The sequence below is a fragment of the Dipodomys ordii genome, unplaced genomic scaffold (genome assembly GCF_000151885.1).
Source record: "Dipodomys ordii isolate 6190 unplaced genomic scaffold, Dord_2.0 Scaffold27, whole genome shotgun sequence".
Lineage (NCBI taxonomy): Eukaryota > Metazoa > Chordata > Mammalia > Rodentia > Heteromyidae > Dipodomys > Dipodomys ordii.
Genome location: NW_012267243.1, coordinates 5,324,969 through 5,345,806, shown reverse-complemented (window position 1 = coordinate 5,345,806; position 20,838 = coordinate 5,324,969). Strand labels below are relative to the sequence as shown.

Genomic DNA, 20,838 nt, shown 5'->3' with positions numbered 1-20,838 from the left:
CATGCCCAGGCCCTGAGGGGATGGAGGGGGAGATTTTTTTGTTCCATGCTTACAATGAAGTAAAATGGAATAAGTACACACATTTTCCCAGAAATCTTTCTTTTGCTTTATATTAAATGTTAGCATTAATGTCTGTCTATAAAACTTCAGGATAAAAGTAATTTTTTACATAGCAACTAATGTATGAATAGTGCGTTAGGTGCTGCTGTTCTCATTTTTAGCTTTGAAGGAACCTTTTTCTTAATTTTCATTTTGTTTCCACTCAGTATTTTTTTATTTTAGAAGAACTCAGGACAGAGAGGAGTTGCTGTTAAATTAAGCATTGTGTTTGGTACTTAGAAGTCGGCTGTTGATTGTTCCACTGCTTGGCTGTTCTTTTACCCATCATTTTCTAGTTTCTTTTGCTTTCTCCTTTTCTGGACTAGGAAAAGTTAAAGACCTATCAACCTTTCACTGACTTTCAGCCGGTGTTCACATTTACACAGATCAGCTTAGATAACTTTACCAAATAGCTGGGTCAATTCAGTTATAACATGAGTTTAAAACGTCTATTCTATGTGAAAATGGAAGTAGGTAAATTGAAATTGGTGGGGAGAGGTAGAGGAGAATTATCAAAGGGGTGACATTGATCAAGATTCATTGTACTCACAAACTGACATGTGAATTAAATTCCCTTTGTACAACTACTTAAGGATAGTAAATAGATATAACAAGAACAACAAAATCACCATGCAAGATCAGGCCTAGTGGGCATATACTTCCAGCACTCAAGAGACTTAAGGCTGGAGGATCGCTTGAACTCAGGAGATCTGAGATCAGCCTGGGCAATATAGACTCTCAAAAAAAAAAAAAGAAAAAGAAAAATTACACAGAGACTACAATATGCCATACCACACTATACCTATTAGAAAGGCTAAAACCTAAAAAAACCCCAGACAATAACAATTGGATATCAGCTTGCATTCATTGCTAGTGAGGATGCAAAATGGGTGGTGACTATGAAAGAGTTTTATAGTGTCTCACAAGACTTATCAGGTGACCCGCAATCACATGTCTAGACATTTGCCCAGTGATTTCAAACTTTATGTCCATATTAAAAACTAGACTGATGTTTATAACTAATTGCTAAAAACTGGATACAACCAAGGAGAACAGCATTTCATTCCATATAGTGAAATATTATTAAAAGGAGCAGCTGCTGGGTGTGGTAATACATTCCTGTAATTCCAGTACTTGGGGGTTTAGACAGGCAGATTGTGAGTTCAAGGCCAGTGTGGGCAACATAGAGAGTACAAGGTCATCTTTGGCGACATAGTAAAACCTTAATCTAAAAAACAACAAAGGGCTGGGAAGGTGGTGGAGTGCTTGCCTTGCATGCATGAGGACCTGGGTTCAATTCCTCAGCACCACATAAGCAGAAAAAGCTGGAAGTGGTGCTGTGGCTCAAGTGGTAGAGCGCTAGCCTTGAGCTGAAGAGATGAGGGACAGCGCCCAGGCCCAGAGTTCAGGCTCATGGCTGACAAAACAACAACAACAAAATCTATTGATTCTTGCAATAACATGGATAAATTTTAAATGGATTTTAACCAAATGAAGAACTCTCAAAAGGTTATTTTTTGTATGATTCTGTATTTATGACATTTGGGGAAAGGGAAAATTATAAAGGTAGAAAACATTGATTTCCAGGCAAATGGTGGAAAATGAAGTAGTTGTCCATAGGAGGGATACACTTTTAGAATGGAGGAACAGTTAATGGCATTTATATTTTCTATATACTGCTATACATTTCTCAAGCCCTGTGTATTACAAAGACTATTTTAATGTATATGAACTAAACATGTACACACATATCAACCAGGATTTGGGGAATCCCAGGGTGGAATATGACTGTGAATAATGAATCTGATTGTATTACAGATATGTGGCATAACCATGTTGAAGAGGTGTACTAAGTAAAGTTCTTTAGAGGAACAGAACCAATAGGAGATATATATATATATATATATATATATATATATATATATATATATATATATATGAATATGAGAGTATTATTAGATTGGCTTATCCATTTAGTGGACACATAGCTCCACAATAGCCATCTGCAGGCTGGCAAGCAGTGAAACCTGCTCAGATAAAGAATCTGGAAGCCTCAGAATAAGGACCAGTGAGACATACTGAATATGGTATTGAAGGCTCCCTGGAGAGTAGCAGGTACAAATCTGCAATTGAAGACCTGTGATCTTCCAAGTTTTCCCTTTTTCTTTTTGCTATATCTAGACTCCCAGCCTATTGGACAGTGCCTCCCACAGGTCTTTCTCACTCAGTTTGCTGACCTAGATGTCCTTCATCTCTGTAAATACCCTTGTAGCCACACCCAGAGGTCTACTTTACCAATTTTAAGTATCAGTGTAGTCAAATTGACAACTGGATGACATATCATAAGGAGAAAAGAGAGCTGACATAGGAAATATTAGAAAGTGTTATTTTGAGTAAAAATTGTAAGTCTAATGCTAAAGGAATTGTATAGAAATCTGTAGTTAGTTGGTAAGTTTTTTTTTTTTTGTCTTTTCTTTTTTGGTACTGGGGATCGAACCCAGGATGTTACACTTGCTAGGCAAGCCCTTTGCCACTGAGCTACATCCCAGCCCAGTAAGTTTTTTTTTTTTGAGATACAAGTTAATTGTTCCTAATTTACATATTGTAGTTGAATGAATAAGTAACTGAGTATTGAATGGGGGAAGCCAGGCTTCTCATGTTGGTGAGGAAAATTGCAAATATACAAAAAAGGAAGACAAGATTGAATTCTCTGATACTGAATTTTGAGTCACATCAGTATGAATTTGTTTGGTTTATTGTATGAATGGATACAAAAATAATTTTGGTAAATGTGTGTCTGCATGGATACCCAGGTGAATGTGCATGCGTATGTTGCTTAGTACTGGCCAGTGAGCAAGTGCAGAAGCATTGATACTTTACTGGTAATAGTGACAACCAGTATGCAGATAATGCTTCCTAAATCTCATTCTCCAATGAAGGAAACCGTTGTTCTTTGGAGAAATTGCTGACTTGAGGGTTGCAGGAAAAAATACAAAGTGAGTCTGAAGCATCTTGTGATAACAGAAAGAAAAGCAACATTCACTAAACAAAAGGCTTGGGCTGGGAAGGTGGCTCAGTGGTAGAGTACTTGCCTTGTATGCCTGAGGCCCTGGGTTCAATTCCTCAGCACCACATAAGCAAAAAGAAAAAAGCCGGAAGTGGCGCTGTGGCTCAAGTGGTAGAGCGCTAGCCTTGAGCTGAAGAACTGAGGGACAGAGCCCAGGCCCAGAGTTCAGGCCCCATGACCGGACGCTCCCCCCCCCCCCGAAAAAAAAAGGCTTGGGGGTGTGCCAGAGGTACACAAAGACCAACCTGAAAGATTTGTCTTGTTTTTAATAAAGTATGGAGATAAGATTTTAGTTATTTCCTGTCTAGTAATGTTAAAATTGTTCTTTTTTAAAATTTCAATTCTTTTTTTCCTTAGTTATCTTAATTTTTTAAATTGTTATTTTGAAGGTGATGTGTACTGTTCAACATTTTTTAACATATCTTTATTTTGTTTGCTTCTGTTTTCTTTGTGAAGTATCTGGTTATAATCATTTCCTCTTTCTATAGTGTAGTAGTGATTTTTCTAATTGGTTAGAAAGAGCTTTTTAAATATGAAATGAATTAACTTAAAATATGAAATGCATTAACTTTTGATCATGTTTCTCATCCTTTTATTTCTGGGTAGTTTTTGAGGTGTGTGTGTGTGTGTGTGTGTCTGTCTGTCTGTCTGTCTGTCTGTGTGTGTCTGTGTGTGTGTCTGTGTGTGTGTGTCTGTGTGTGTGTGTCTGTGTGTGTGTGTGTGTGTGTGTGTGTGTGTGTGTCTGTGTGTGTGTCTGTGTTTTGCCGGCTTTTTCTGCTTATGTGGTGCTGAGGAATCGAACCCAGGGCTTCATGCACGCAAGGCAAGTACTCTCCTACTGAGCCACCTTCCCAGCCCCAGTTTTTGAGGTTTTTGTCGTTCAGAAGAAAAATGAAGTTTGGTTATTTTATTTTCCCTGCCTAGTAATTGTTTGTGATTGATTTTATGGATTTATGTTGAATTAGCTCAGAAAGAGGAAAAGGGCTACACTTGGACACCTACCAAAAACAGGATGATAAAATCTCCTTTGTTCTTACTCTTTTAGATTCAACTTCTATTGCAACAGAATATTCTCTGAAATTTGATGAATCCATGACAGAAGATGAAATAGAAGAAAAATCATTTCGATCTTTATTACCTTCTGAGAGCCATCGCAGATTTAACATGGAAATGAAAAGAAGCCATCATGATGACTCTGATGAAGAAGCCTCCCCAGAAAAGACTGCACTGTCTTCTGCCAAGGTGTGCTTTTATTTCCCCGTGGAGGTAAATGGTTGAGGGTGTATTCTCAAAAGTATGAGAATACATAGTATATTTCACCTCACTTGTCAGCTATCAGAGTTATTTTCCACACGATCAGTTTTATGTTATAATTTTTTCCAAGTAGAATACAAACATTCCTTAAAACAAGATAAGGCTTTTGAATGTCTGAGCCAACATCTTCATAGCTTTTTCACCTGATCCTCTCTCCTCTCCTCCCTTCCCCTCCCCTCTCCTCCTTTCTTATTTTTTTGTCTTCCTTTCCTCCTTCCTTTCTTCCCTCCCTCCTTCCCTTTTTCCTTCCTTCTCTTTCTGTCTCTCTCTCCCTCTCTTTCTGTCTCTTCCTCCCTCTTTCCTTCTTTCTCTCTCTCTTCCTTTCCTTCTTTCTCTCCCTCACCTCTTAGTATTAGAGATTAAACTTAAAGCCTCCCACTTGAGCCATGCCATGTTTGTATTTTGTGTTTGAAATAGGACTTCACTAACTTTGCCAGGGCTAGCTTCCAAATCAGTCTTCCTATCTCTGCTTCATTCTTTTAACACTGTCCTATTTCAAACTTTACATTTATTCTTGTCAACATATATGTCTTTTGTATAATAGGATCAAATTCTTACCCATTTTATTCCAGGGGAAATACTTTTTTTTTCCCCCTAGTGCTAGTCATGGGACTTGAACTCAGGACTTGGGCTTTTGTGCTCAAGGCTAGCACTCTACCACTTGAACCAAAAGCTCTGCTTCTAGCTTTTTAGTGGTTAATTGGAGATAAGAGTCTCATGGACTTTCTTGCCCAGGCTGGCTTTGCATTACCGTCCTAGATCTTGGCCTCCTGACTAACTAGTATTATAGGCATGAACTACCTGTCCACATATTTTACATTCATTGTTAAGATTTCATTGACTGAATAAATAAGCAGATAAATTCCGGTCTCATGTGTTTTTATCTAAGAGTATTTTCCTATGTGGTTATAGCTTTGTAAATTTACTTATTTGTTTACTTACCTATTTATTTTTGAAGTTGAATCTCACTGTGTTGCTCAGGTCAGTCTCAAACCTCATGTGCTGTAGTGATTCTCCTGCCTCAGCCTTCAGAGTAGCTGGTGTTATAGGCATGTGCACCCACTCTTAGCTATGCACACTTATAAATGTGTATTTCTTTTAATAACATTAACTACCAAAATGTTAGGAAGATGATAAACTAAGTAAACTCTATTTTAGGATCTGAGTATGCCATTCTCAGGAGGACAAGATAGCTTTTCTAAGTTTACTATGGAAATGGTTCGACAGTATATGAAAGAAGAGGAAATGCGTGCAGCTCACCAGTCTTCACTTTTGCGGCTCCGAGAAAAGGCCTTGAAGGAAAAAACTAAGGCTGAATTAGCCTGGCTAGAACATCAAAAAAAGTAAGTTCTTTAAGTAAACATAGTTTTCACGGTTTGTTTCTTCCGTAAAAAGGAATTGCCTCATGTTTTGAGATACTTTCGTTTTCATGTATATAAGTGTTTGTTAAAGTTCAAATCTAGGGTTCGAGGCATTCTAAGCACAGTCTCTACCCACCTAACTCCATCCCTTGTCTCCCCTCATCTTACTTGATTTTATCAATTTGGCTTTCAGGTTATGGCAGTGATCTTCAATTTGTGTTACTTTCAAGACCTCCATCTTACCTGCAAAACATTTTAATTTCTCTAGGATTGCTATAACTGACTCATTTTTATTTTCATTTTATACATGATTCCTCTAGAGTTCTTCTGGATGTAAAGGACCATAATCAACATATACATATATTATATACAAATGAATTGATAACATGATACCTGTTTTTGACATGTGAATGTGTCACATTAGTTTATATATTTTTCATAGTCAAGAATTCTTGAAAGCTAGTCTTTGTCTCAATAAAAAATATTATTTGCAGACATCTAAGAGACAAAGGAGAGGATGATAAAATGCCCCCACTCAGGAAGAAACAGCGTGGATTGCTTTTAAAGTTACAGCAAGAAAAGGTATGTTAGAAAAAACATCTTTCTTGGTGATTTAAAGCAAATTAATTTGTGAAAGTTATTATTTTACCTAAACACTTCTTATCAACTTAAATACGAGTTATGTGATACTTATTATGGTTTATAACTACAGTACTAAAATTGTAGAGAATCTTGGTAATCTAATGTATTTTTTTACTTTAGAGTAGTGTCACTGCTAATTTAATATGCAGCCATATTTTCTGCCTTTTTTAATCTTTTGAAATCTGTGTCTTAAAAATATAATTTGGGCCGGGCGCTGGTGGCTCACGCCTGTAATCCTAGCTACCCAGGAGGCTGAGATCTGAGGATCGCGGTTCAAAGCCAGCCCGGGCAGGAGAGACCGTGAGACTCCTATTTCCATTAACCACCAGAAAACCGGAAGTGGCGCTGTAGCTCAAGTGGTAGAGCGCTCCCCTTGAGCTGAAGACTGAGGGACAGCGCCCAAGCCCAGAGTTCAAGCCCCACGACCGACAAAAAAAAAAAAATATATATATATATATAATTTGGAAGAGAAAATGTATGAGTTAATTTTTTTAGTCATTGTTTTCCCTAAGGTTTCAGGGCATATTAATTACCTATTGACAAATATTTTGGCATAATGGCCCTAGACTTTGTTTTTGCATCTTGGAGAGACAGTGTGGTGGTATGGTAGTTAAGAATTCAGGCTATGGAGTCTTATTAGATTGCCTGCCTAGGCTAACTTCCAACTCTACTACAAAATTATGAGTTTTATATAACTGTGAACAAATAAACTTTCTCCATCTCAGTTTCCTCATCTGTAAAATGAGGATGATAATAGTAACATACTTGATAGCATTGTTAGGAAGATTGGGTTGATACATAATTTAAATAAAGAGCTGACCTTGATACAACCGTGAGTAATCAATGTCACTTTCAACTATATAATCATGGTCTAGTTTAAGTAATTCTTTGAGACTTACTGTACTTCATATGGTGGTTATAGTAATTAAATGTATTTCACAGTAATTGGTCAATATTCAAATGTTCTTTTTCCGTATTAATCTATTGTCAGATACTAGCTATTACATTAGATGATTTATGAACTTGATTATTTGAGTTATAATTAGATTATTACTTGCATAGTTTTGTTTTTTTTTGTTTTGTTTTATTTTTTCTCAGTTGGCTTAAACTTGGGGTTGGGCACTACCCCTGAGCTCTTTTGCTCAATGCTAGTGTTCTACCACTCTTAGCTATCATTTCACTTCCAGTTTTCTGGTGGTTAATTGGAGATATGAGTCTCATGGACTTTCCTGCCTGGGCTGGCTTTGGACCATGATCCTTAGATCTCAGCCTTTTGAGTAGCTAGGATTACAGGCGTGAGACAATGGTGCCAGGATTGTGTGTGTTTTTTTTTTTTTGTTGTTTTGTTTTTTGTTGTTATTTTGTTGGTTGTGGGGCTTGAACTCTTGGCCTGGGCACTGTCCCTGAGCTCTTCAGCTCAAGGCAAAGTGCTCTACCACTTAAGCCATAGCACCACTTTTGATTTTCTGGTGGTTAATTGGAGATAAGAGTCTCATGGACTTTCCTGCCTGGGCTGGCTCTGAACCGTGATCCTCAGATTTCAGCCTCCTGAGTAGCTAGGATCACAGGCATGAGCCACCAACTCCTGGCTGGCTTGCATAGTTTCTTAAAAAGAAATTCACCAACAAAACATCACTGATTGTATGAATTTAAGTCTGAACTTTATTCTTGAGAAAAGTTACATCTTTTTAGTCTTAAATAACTTGAAATAAATTAAAATTACTAACTTTTTACACTGAAAAGTAGAAGGAATACTAGATTTATGAATTTGTTTTTTTGATTATGTGGTTTTGTGAAAACTACTTTTTCTTCCCCTCACAGTCCTTCAGACTTAGCTGAATTATAGACATAAGCCACTACATCCAGCATGTTTTCTTAATACTTTCTTTTAAGCACATACAAAATTTTTTGGTGCCCAGCCATACATATTCTTAAGGAAACAAAAATGGTGAGAGACAGTGGCTCATGCCTATTATCCCAGGCTGAGATCTGAGGATCAGGGTTTGAAGGCAGCCTGAGTAAGAAAGTCGATATTTTATTTCCGATTAGCCACCTAGAAAGCCAAAAATGGAACTATGGATTCAAGTGGTAGAGCATAAACCTTAAGCAAAAAAACAAAAAATCCCAAGTGTCATGGCATAGGTCCTGGGTTCAAGCCCCTGTGCTAGCACTCACGCACGCGTGCACGCGCACAAACACACACACACACACACACAAGCTACTATTAAGTTAGTATGTTTTAATTACAATTATTTCAATTCAAAAGATATTGTGAATTATTCCAGTGTATTGTATGTAATACTTTTCCTTACTACTTTTAATTTTTTTAGTATTATTAGTTACCTTTAAATACTATATATATATATATATATATATATATGTATATATATATATGCCTTTATGTATATGTATGTACTTATTTGTAAGACATTGGATTTTTTCCTTTTAAAATAGAACTTTGGGCTTGCCTCCTTCAAATCTTAATCCCTCTCTTAACTCTTTAAACTTTAGGCAGAAATAAAACGTCTTCAAGAAGCCAATAAGGCAGCTCGTAAGGAAAGACAACTCATTCTTAAGCAGCAAGAAGAGATAGAAAGGATCCGACAGACTACCATAAAATTGCAGGAAAAGTTGAAGTCTGCAGGGGAGAATAAATTGGTAAATTACATGAAATTATTAGTAGTTTGTTTTCTGTACCCTGTTACTTACCAATGCCATATCCCACCTCATGTTCTTGTGTGATGAGTATATGTTCATTCTAACAGTGTGATATGATAATGAACTAGGATGAAGTTGTATAAATCTATCTTTAGCAGAAAACTATAGTCTTGCTTATCAACCTACCTATATTCCTCAAAATTAATAGGAGAAACTAGTTTGTTCTCTATGACACTTATTTCAGCTATCTAATCTTAGTAGTATAATGATACAAGATTCATAGATACATAGACAAGAACCAAATTTAGATCTAAAGTACTGTGAAGTTGACAGTATGAAAAACACTAGACTAAGCCAGGCGCCAGTGGCTCATGCCTGTAATCCTAGCTACTCAGGAGGCTGAGAGGAGGATTGCAGTTTAAAGCCAGCCCCGGCAGGAAAGTTCGTGAGACTCTTATCTACAGTAAACCACTAGAAAACCATAAATGGTGCTGTGGCTCAAGCGGTAGAGTGCTCACCTTGAACTGAGGAGTGCAGGGACAGCGCCCAAGTCCCAGAGTTCAAGCCCCACAACTGACCAAAAAAAAAAAAAAAAGAAAGAAGAAAAATACCAGACTATAAACCAGCATAATTTTTAATATTTAATATTTTCTTTGATTTTTAAAATACACTTTAAATTTTGAAGCAGTCTCAGAGTTACAAGAAATTTTCAAACAGTACGAAGAATTTTGTTTCTCTGAGTTATCATGTGACAGTAAGTTGCCTGTAAATTGATATTGGTACATTATGACCATTTTAGCTTACAAACCCTTTAAATTTCTCCTTTTACAACATAGTGACATATTGCATTTAGTTTCCATGTTTCTTTAGTATTTACTCTGGAAGAAGTTTTTTGATCTTGAGACTAGAACTTTACATATCAGTTTTTGTTTTGCTTTCCTTTTCTGTTTTTTTTTTAATGTTTTGTGTGTGAGTAAAATAGTCATTATCTGGACTTTGTCTGGTTGCCTCATGATTAAATTCAGTTCGTACATCTGTGCCAGAATATCAGAGAGGTAATGCTATATTATTGTTGCATATGATCAGATGGTACTTGATTTTGATTGATCCTGTTATTGATAGTGTCCTGGTCACTTGACTAAGGTAGCATTTACTGGCCTTTATTGTAAAATTACTTTCTTTCCTCCCTTATAATTAAAAGTAATTTACAGGGCTGGGAAGGTGGCTCAGTGGTAGAGCGCTTGCCTTGCATGCTCGAGGCCCTGGGTTCGATTCCTCAGCACCACATAAGCAAAAAGAAAAAAGCCGGAAGTGGCACTGTGGCTCAAGTGGTAGAGCACTAGCCTTGAGCTGAAGAGCTGAGGGACAGTGCCCAGGCCCAGAGTTCAGGCCCCATGACCGGACCTCCCCCCCCCCAAAAAAAAAAGTAATTTACATGGGAATATTTTGAAACTGCATAAATGTCCTCTCAATTTCAAGTTTAGTTTGTTTATGTTATGATATTATCTAATTAGTCACAATCAGACTTATAGTCAGTTATTGTCATCATTTATTTGGTGTTCATTTTCTTCTATATTGAACCATTAAGAGTTCCTTAAACATACATTTCTGTGTCCTTTTGGCACCTCATCTGTCTTAAGCATTTTCATGCTTTCTAGAGCAAAAGGATATTTCAGGATAATTTTAATGTCCTAGCATTTAAAATCAGCTGATCGCCTAGCACCAGTGGGGTTCATACCTGAAATCTTAAGTACTCAGGAGGCTGAGATCTTAGGATCATAGTTAAAAAGCAGCTCAAGGAGGAAAGTCCTTGAGATACTCATCTCCAGTTAACCACCAAAATGCCAGAAGTGCAGCTATGGCTCAAGTGGTGCCAGGCTTCAGTGAAAAAGCTAAGGGACTGCATTTCAGGCCCTGAGTTCAAGCCCTAGTATAGGAGAGAGAGAAAGAGGGAAAGGGAGAGGGAGAGAGAAAAGAAGAAAGGGAGAAAAAAAAGAGGGAGTCTGACTTTCTTCTTTGGTAGGTAATTAGCTAACATCTTCCTTAGAAAATTAGAGATTTGATCATTCCTTCTATGTAACCCATCTTGCATAACCACTGATACTCTTTCCTTTTGTGGATATCCTTCAATCTTGGTTTAAGCTGGTCTCTTCAGTTAAATCATTCCCCATCCCCATGTTCCTTCTCTATACTTTCCCTCTCTTTTCTTTGGGCTCTAACATCTGTGTGAGGAAGTTCTCTGTGGGAAGGCTATCCTTACTGTGTCTGTGCTCATGACCTGTATTGGCCCACATCCCTGTGAACATTATTTTTGCCCCATCTAGACTCTGATTTCCTACACAGGCTAGCCTCCTGTTTTCTTCACCCTTCTCAGATTCTGACACACCACTTCTGGTCCCTTTCTTCTTTCCCGTTACATGAACATCTGTCTTGTTCTCCACCTAATGACTTTAAGATGGGCTTGTTCAGTTAAGGGAAATTCCAAAGCAAAAGGTCATGAAATAAAAAGACATGATTATCCTTATCTATCTTCCTTAAAAGTTATGTGCATAAATGACTGTAGGAAAAAGAAATACTAAGCAATTAAATTTTATTTTATTTATTTTTTTGGTGGGTCGTGGACCTTGAAATTTTTTAAATCATAAGTAATATAATGCTTAAGCAAGTATGTGAAATTACTATTTTCTGCATTTAAAGAAAAAAATCCATCAAATAAGTGTATTCCTTCTGTTTATTCTTTTTGTATGTCGAACATTTATATTTTATATAGCTATAGCGTCACTCTTTTTGAGAAAGTCAGCACATGTGAATACTAGAGACCTTCTGGTAGAGGATTTTTAGGTTTCTTTTTCTAAATTTTTAGAAGTTTTTAAGTTATTATGTGTGATACATTGTTAGTTTATATCTGTCTCTACAACTTGCCTTCCCTCTCTGTGGTAAAAATATATAAAACATAAAATGTACTTTCTTTCCCTTGATTAAATCTCACTGTGTTAGCCCAGGCAGGCTACATACTTGTGATCCTCCTCCTGCCTTTGCCTTCCAGGTACTAAGATTATAGGTATCTGCCACATGGCTCATTTTTAACTATGTGATGTTTTTTTTTTTTTCCTTGAGTAGTCAATATTGTAATTGCACCTATTATTATAAACACTGTTTTCAGTTTAATTTTAAATTGAATGTGTTTAAGATCCTTCTAAAGAGTGAAAATTTGTTCCTTTCTTTTTTTTCTTTGTTCTTCAGGACTCTCACAGTGATGATAATGCAAGGGATATCAAGGCAGTTAGTCCTGGTCCTACAGATATAGAGACCCGCAGTCCTTCTCCCATTTCAATCTCCAGCAGTGAAACTAGCAGCATCATGCAGAAACTGAAGAAAATGAGAAGCCGCATGGATGAAAAGTAATTAATTTTAATTTTTTAAATGTCCTGTTTAGTTACATTGAAAATAGTAGCAACAAGTATTATTTTTAATACACTTTATTGTATTAGATTGAGACAAAAAGGTATTGTATAGATTTAATCACATCTTAACAGAATTTGTAGATCAACCTAGGAGTTAATTAATTGTAGATCTTATTTATAAAACAGTCTCTCTCATTTTAGTAGAGATAGGTTTCTCATTTAAAAACAAGATGTATTCATTTATGTATCGTAACAGTATTTTTTCTTTTACTAGAAGAAGTCTTACCTACCAACTTTGAGACCAAACTATATCCTCACATCTCATTCTCTGGTTCTCTTGACAATTCTCAGGCTTACTCATATAGAAGAATGAAATTTTAACCTTGTGAATAGTTCAACTGAAACCAGATAGGCTGAGATTCTTTGGAATGTTGAATGATTTCTTATTCTTGCAGACTTTTAAGAAAAGTTTCTAAGGTTTTTCTCTTCCCATCCCTTCTTAAATAAATGCTGCATGATATTTATCATATGATTGTTAAAATTAACTTTTAATTAAAATATATAATGAATACATAATATGTGTACATACACATATAGATATAATGTTCTCTTTCCATGAAATAAGCCAAGTAAGCTTTCTTCAAAAAGCATTTATTGAAATTTGAGCTGTCAAGTAGAGCTCACTTTCCTGGAATACTTGAGGCCCTCAGTTTAATCCCTAGCACTGGAAAAAAGTTTTTTAGGGGCTGGGAAGGTGGCTCAGTGGTAGAGCGCTTGCCTTGCATGCATGAGGCCCTGGGTTCCATTCCTCAGCACCACATAAGCAAAAAGAAAAAAGCTGGAAGTGGCGCTGTAGCTCAAGTGGTAGAGCGCTAGCCTTGAGCTGAAGAGCTGAGGGACAGTGCCCAGGCCCAGAGTTCAGGCCCCACAATCGGACCCCAAAAAAAAAAAAAGTTTTTTTTAAAGAATTTGTTGGAAGTTAGGCTAAAGATGCTTGTCTGCTTTTCTAATAAAATTTGCCTACTTGGCTGAGATCTGGAGGATTGCAATTTGAGGTCAGCACAAAATTACTAAATTGTGAGGTCAATTTCTGTGGTGCTGATTTTAGATTTGAAAATCCTAAAACACAGGTGATCACTGATGGTTCACACCTTAATCCTAGCTCCTCAGGAGGCTGAGATCTGAGTATCGCCATTCCTAGCACGGGAAGACAAATTCTTAAGACTCTTAGCTTCAAATACCAGTTAAAAAGTCAGAAGTAGATATTTGGTGCAAGTGGCAGAATACCAGGTGTTAGGGGAAAAGAGAGAGAAGAGAGCGAGAGAAAGAGAGAAATAGAAAGAGTACGCATGCTCAAGAGCTGAGGTTGAGTTCAGGCCCCAGAGCCAGCACATTACCCCCCGCCCCCCCCCACACACAAACTCACTCACTCCTGAAAGACTTGTTCCAAGTTTTAAATTTCATAGAATCAGAAGTATTAGTTTATTAGGTGCCAGTGGCTCATGCTTTTAATCCCAGCTACTCAAGAGGCTGAGATCTGAGGATTACAGTTTGTAGCCACCCCAGGCAGGAAAGTTCCTGAGACACTTAATCTCCAATTAGCCACCAAAAAAAAAAAAAAAAGGGAGGGAAGCTGTGGCACAAGTGGAAGAGCACTAACCTTGAGCAAAAAAGCTTATGGACAGTGCTCAGGCCCTGAGTTCAAACCCCAGGACCAGCACACACACCCACAAAAATATCAGTTGCCTAAAATTTTATATTATTGTTCTGTGTTTCTTTGTCAACTATTAAAAGTAGACTTGGGAACTTTATGAAGGACAATAAGCCTGGGAATGTTCAGTGACTTTGTAATGCAATTGTGTTCTAAGAATATGGGATGAAGACCATAGTGACAAAGAAATGTTTAGATGATGGCTGAAATTTGAAGATAAGCTGAATTATTTTTCAAAATTAATGACATGTTAAATTTATTGTTCAGATAGTTCTGTTAAGCACTCAAAAATTTTGGTCTCTTAAACTTAAATGGTGTCACAATTACCAAAGATTTACAGGTAAGTCTCCTTTAACTCCAACTGATGTTAGAATAATTTTATAGTTACTACTGCCAATACTTAGCAACAAAATTATGTGAATTTTTACTACTTTTTTTTTTGGTTGTTCATGGAGCTTGCACTCTGGGCCTGTGTACTGTCCTTGAGCTCTTCAGATCAAGGCTAGCTCTCTACCACTTGAGCCACAGCACCACTTCTGTTTTTCTGGTGGTTAATTGGAGATGAGAGTCTCAAGGACTTTCCTGCCTGGGCTGGCTTTGAACTTCAGTCCTTGTATCTCAGCCTCCTAAGTAGATAGGATTACAGGTGTGAGCCACTGGTGCCTGACCCCTTTGCTACTTTTTGGTCAAGTACTTTTATTTCGTGAATAGATTTGCAAAGACAGTCAGAACTATTTTTATATGTATATATTTATATATATATGTATATATTTTTATACAGCTTTTATGCACACATATCAAAGAGTAGTCATCCTGCCTAATGAGTTTGACATATTTTGGAAGACAACTTTTATATATATGTGTGTGTATATATATATGTATATGTGTACACACACAAATTTTTTTACTGTTATCCATCTAATCTCTGCTTTCTATATTTTTTGAAGTGATGATACCACTCTTGGCTACAATGCAAGAATTCCTTCAATGTTTTACTAGAAAATAAGCTGTCATATTTCTGATACATGGCTTGTCTTAACTTTGCTGAGTTGACATTTTATGAATAATTTTCTTCCATTTATTAACAGTAGTTTTTTTCATATTTATGGTTAATTGTATACTTGCTTCCTTCACAATTATTTCTTGAATAAATGCTCCATTGTATGACAAAGATAAATGAAAATTTGCCCTCAGAAAGCTTATACTCTATATGAAAAAAAAGTGTGGCATGATCACTTACAAAAGCATATATAAATCAGTTGATAAGGAAGTTCAGAAAGTTATTTCTGCAGATATAGGAGTATATCAAGTAAATTTACTGGACAGGTGTTTAGAATTAAATATATTTTGAGGGGCTGGGAAGGTGGCTCAGTGGTAGAGCGCTTGCCTTGCATACCTGAGGCCCTGGGTTCGATTCCTCAGCACCACATAAGCAAAAAGAAAAAAGCCAGAAGTGGTGCTGTGGCTTAAGTGGTAGAGCACTAGCCTTGAGCTGAAGAGCTGAGAGACAGCGCTCAGGCCCAGAGTTCAGGCCCCACGACCGGACCAAAAAAAAAAAATATATATATATATAGAGATAGATAGATATAGATATAGATCTATATCTCTATATAGTGAGAGAGAGAGATTTGGAAGTTCTTTCTACTGTACGAATAAATTGAAAATTCATATTTTTTGTTTGATCATTCATTTCATCCTAAATTATAGATTGGTGATTTATAGAGAAAGAAGATATTCTAGAGAAAACTAATCTATAGTTCTGTACCCAGCTGCTCAAAGACAACGATTATCTATCATGGTTTGTTACACAAGCCAATGATCACGTATCATGTTAGAGATTCCTTTTATACTTCTCAGTTTGTTTAGAAAACTTCCAAAGGGACAAAAATAATTTACCTATTTTTAATAATTATAAAGTCAAGCAGATAAGTGTGACATTCTGTCTAAAAGCATTTCTGGTTCAATGTTGAAGACTTATGGGTTTTCAAAGTAGGGTTTTTAATATAAAGAATATATCTCAACTAGAATTATCTTAAATAATTTATTAAATATCATTGCTTTAGGTATAATTGCTTTAGAAAAGATTCCAGTCTAAGTGTAGTAGCTTAGTAAGTCCTGATAAAATACGTATTATGTGCTTTTAGTCTCTAGTTTTTAGGTCAAATATATCATTTTATCACTTTATTTAAATATATGTAAAGTACTAGATAATTTTAAGCAATATAATACGTGATTCCTGTAGGAGAAAACTAAACTCATTTTCTTTTTAGATCAGTACTATTTATATTTTTACTTGTCTTCCTATTTGAATATTATCAAAGATATTTTAGGATTTAGGATAGTCCATTTCTAAAATTTAAAGCACTGTTTTATTACTACATTTAGCAATAAAGAATTCAAAATCTAAAAGAACTTAAAAAATATGTGTGGATTAAGTTTTGTTTGTTTTGTTTAATGTCTTTCAGAATTAAATGAATTTAGTTCTAAAAGTGTCATTAAAATTTAGGCAAGGAGTCGGGCGCTGGTGGCCCACGCCTGTAATCCTAGCTACTCAGGAGGCTGAGATCTGAGGATCGCGGTTCAAAGCCAGCCCAGCAGGAGAGACCGTGAGACTCCTATTTCCAATAAACCACCAGAAAACCTGAAGTGGCGCGGTAGCTCAAGTGGTAGAGCACTCGCCTTGAGCTGAAGAGCTGAGGGACAGCGCCCAGGCCCAGAGTTCAAGCCCCATGACCGACAAAAAAATAAAAAAAATAAAAAATTTAGGCAAGGGTTGAGAATGTGGCTTAGTGGCAGAGTGCTCACCTTGCCATGCACGAAGCTTTGGGTTCAATTCCTGAGTACCACATAAACAGAAAAAGCCAGAAGTGGCTCTGTGGCTCCAGTGGTAGAGTGCTAGCCTTGAGCAAAAAGAAACTCAGGGACAGTGCCCAGGCCCTGAGTTCAAGCCACAGGACTGGAAAAAAAAATTAGGCAATTTATCTGGGTGCTTGTGACTCATGGCTGTAACCCTAGCTACTTAGGAGGCTGACATCTGAGGACTGAGGTTCAAAGCCAGCCAGGGCAGAAAAGTCCATGAGATTTTTCAATTAAGCCCTCCAAAAGTCAAAAATGGATCTGTGGTTTAAGTGGTAGAGCACTAGCCTTAATTGAAAAAGCTGAAGGACAGTGTCCAGGCATTGAATTCAACTCCAGGACAGGCACGCACACAGACACACACACACACACACACACACACACACACACACACACAGACACACACACACACACACACACACACACACACACACACACACACGCAATTCTTTTTTTCAAATGTCTTTCAAAATGATTTTAGAACACCTGAGAGATACTCTCCTTGCTTGCCTCCCAAGTATTAAAACCTACGATCTCAGTAAATTTGAGTATGATTTTACAATCACTTGTAATAAAATTAACAATTATATTTGCTCTGTGAGAGAAAAATAATTCTCATTTATGTCTCATGATCTAGCAGTATGTTGAAATGTGACAATAAGAGATCCTTGGATGGGGCTGGGAAGGTGGCTCAGTGGTAGAGTGCTTGCCTTGCATGCATGAGGCCCTGGGTTCGATTCCTCAGCACCACATAAGCAAAAAGAAAAAAGCCGGAAGTGGTGTAGTGGCTCAAGCGCTAGTCTTGAGCTGAAGAGCTGAGGGACAGTGCCCAGGCCCAGAGTTCAGGCCCCACAACCGGACCCCCCCCCCCAAAAAAAAAGAGGTCCTTGGAGAAAGAATCATAAAATGTTAGAAACTAGATGGGCTTTTGGGAAGTTATCTTTGTTTTATATAAAGAATATGAGACCCACAGAGTTATATCAAGCAGGCAACCTGCTCTCTAGATTTGAGCCAATTACAACTAAAATTGGGTTACATTAACATATCTACTTTTTTACCTTGTAGTTTCCAAAACAAACACACACAAAGGTTAGTCAACTTGAGCAGAATCTTATCCTTCTAAGTATTATTTGTTGAAACTAGAAGTGTGCTGATAGCTGATTACTAGAGTTGAATAGCACAAATTAGGTGAAAATGGGAGTTCAAAAGCAGATTACTTACAAATTCTTTTAAGTTTTCAAATACTTATTTGCATAGTAGATGAACTCTGTTGTGTATCTAATCCCACTTGAGTGTTCTGTTGAGAACCTTCTTGAGGCCTTGTCAAGGGATACTTTGATATCAAACATAAAAAGGCTATTAGTATCATTTTGTTTCCATCATTCAAAAATTTTCACATTTGGTTTATTTATTACAAGTGCAGCATCTTGAAGGATTGTTAAGTTAACCCTAATGTGAAGTACTATTCTTCTTTACTCTTTAGTTCTGAAATATATTTACATTAAATAAGGAAATACATTTCTGGCTAAGGAATTCTAACTTTACAATCAGATTAAACTTTTCATGCTGTTTGTTGTTGTTGTTGTTTATGCTAGGCAAGCCACTTTGCCAGTGAGCTCTTTCTCCAGACCATCTTACACTATTTCTTAAAGTCTTTTCTCCCCCCATTTCTATTAGGCATTTCTCCCTCTTCCCCCCATCTCAAAACTAAACGTTTTGAATACATTTTATAATGAAAAATATATGTCAGTTCTGGTCTTAATAGAGAAAAAAAGTATTGTTATAATTGGACTGGGCAAAAAAATGAACTTATGCATTTATGGTTTATTACACATGTTCCAATGTTATTTTACTTTTTATACTAGGTCATGCATACATTTAGCAGTTATGTACTTGAAAGGGTGGGTGATATTTACATGCTATGAATTGGTTTTTTTAAACCATTTTCTAAGGATATTTGTTTTCATATACTATTTTGATAATTAGCATCAAAATAAGTTTATTGTACATTCATAAAGAATGGCAAGGAAAATTGCAGTGTTTTCCTCAAATTTGCAAAAATGTTTTTCCTTGAACTTCAGTGCAGAAAGTCAAGGCAATACAGGTGTGTGTGTGTGTGTGTGTGTGTATACATGTGTGTATAAGTTAATTAGAAATAAAATATGTGTAGAAACGGACATTAAAACAGTCTGTTAGCTAAAGATATATTAGACAAGATATATACTTTTAAAATTCATGTAAGTGGTTGGATTTATACCTAGATTTTCTTACATATTGATATCAGTCCTTGCCCTTCCAAGGCAATAAACTTTGTTGTTGTGTGCATGTGAACAGAAGCATGCTCTGTCAAAGAGAACTAGCCTTTCCAAACTACTGCTAAATTTGTTCTTTCATATGGGTATTTAATGATATATTCACTACTATAACAGAAGAAAAAATGAAGGATTTTCTTCTACTGTAACAAGTTTAACACAGGAAAAGTTATAATCTTTAGCCTCTGATTGAATTGTCCATAGCATATTTTTAACTGATAGTATTGAGAGTCGTTCATCTTATTCTTAATTATGCATTCTCGGATGTTTTAGAATGGGTATTTCTGTATTATTATTCAAGTGGGCCTTTGTTAGATTTCAAGCAAGATACCCCCACCAGGTCCTGTTAGCAACTGTATGTTGTAGAAGTTAATAATATATTTTCCTAACAGTTGATTACTGAATCATATTATTATTTTCAAGTTAAACTGTGTTTGAAAGTTAAATAAGGAAAATGTAGCACTTTTAAAATTCAGTTTCAAGCTTCTCACAGAGGACAGAGTACAAATAGAAAAATCAGTTGCTCAAATTTACATAATGTAGAGTTGCTGATATACTGATTATAGCCTTAACTGTTATGTTACACTTTATATTAAAGTTTATTTGAAAACTTATTTAGCCCTGCATTGGTTTTCTTATTTTGCTCACAGACAAGTAAATTTAACCTAAAATATAGATGATGATGATAAACAGGAATGTGTATTCAGAAATCATTGGTAAGATTGATAACAATACATGTGTGTATGTCACAGAGTATACGACTTACTTTAACTGAGTAGCTTTTGATGCTATTCAGAAAACATATTAAAAGTTCTTCATTCAGCTCCTTTGCTTTCCCTTTCTCATTCTTCCTGCCTCTTGCTCTCTTGATTTTAAAATCTTCCTCCTTATTTTGTAGACACTGCTCTCCTGTTCACTACTTCTTCTCTGTCTTTACGTCTCACCACTGGGCCTCTCTCAGTGTCTGTTTTCCCAACCTTCATCCCAAATTCCAGCTGTATATCTACAACCAGTTGGTCAGGTAACTGCACCTTTTTCAGTGCACTCTTTGATAGAGCATGCTCTGTTCTTTTTTAGGTGTTTTTTTTTTTAATGTTTGTTTGCTTTCCTTTTTTTTTTTAACAGCCTGGAGGCCTCTTGTTTTTGTCATATAGATATATAAATTTTATCTTCATTGCTTCTACATTAAACTGACTGACATGGTGATTATTTAAGAGATGAAATGACAGTTCTTACTTTATTATTTTGTTGGATCTATGAATGCACTTTTATTGATAATTATAATCAATATGAGCAGTGCATATTTTATTAGCCTCAATGGCTACATTTAGAAAGAGTTTCGTAGTAGTCATTAATAAAATAATTTTGTCTAGATTAATACTTTCTTTTAATCTTTCAGGCCTAAGATTTAAAT

The 20,838-nt window shown here is 36.2% G+C and overlaps 1 protein-coding gene across 1 annotated transcript in view; it reads left to right on the top strand.

Annotated features, from left to right (window-relative positions):
• The window catches only part of Cep350 (centrosomal protein 350kDa), a 141,579-nt gene that overhangs the window by 83,233 nt on the left and 37,508 nt on the right, over nt 1-20,838 (top strand). Inside the window, exons 23-27 of the mRNA XM_013015515.1 lie at nt 4,212-4,408; nt 5,639-5,823; nt 6,336-6,423; nt 8,995-9,141; nt 12,385-12,542. Of these exons, the coding sequence (XP_012870969.1) occupies nt 4,212-4,408; nt 5,639-5,823; nt 6,336-6,423; nt 8,995-9,141; nt 12,385-12,542 (775 nt within the window). The remainder of the gene's footprint in view (nt 1-4,211; nt 4,409-5,638; nt 5,824-6,335; nt 6,424-8,994; nt 9,142-12,384; nt 12,543-20,838) is intronic.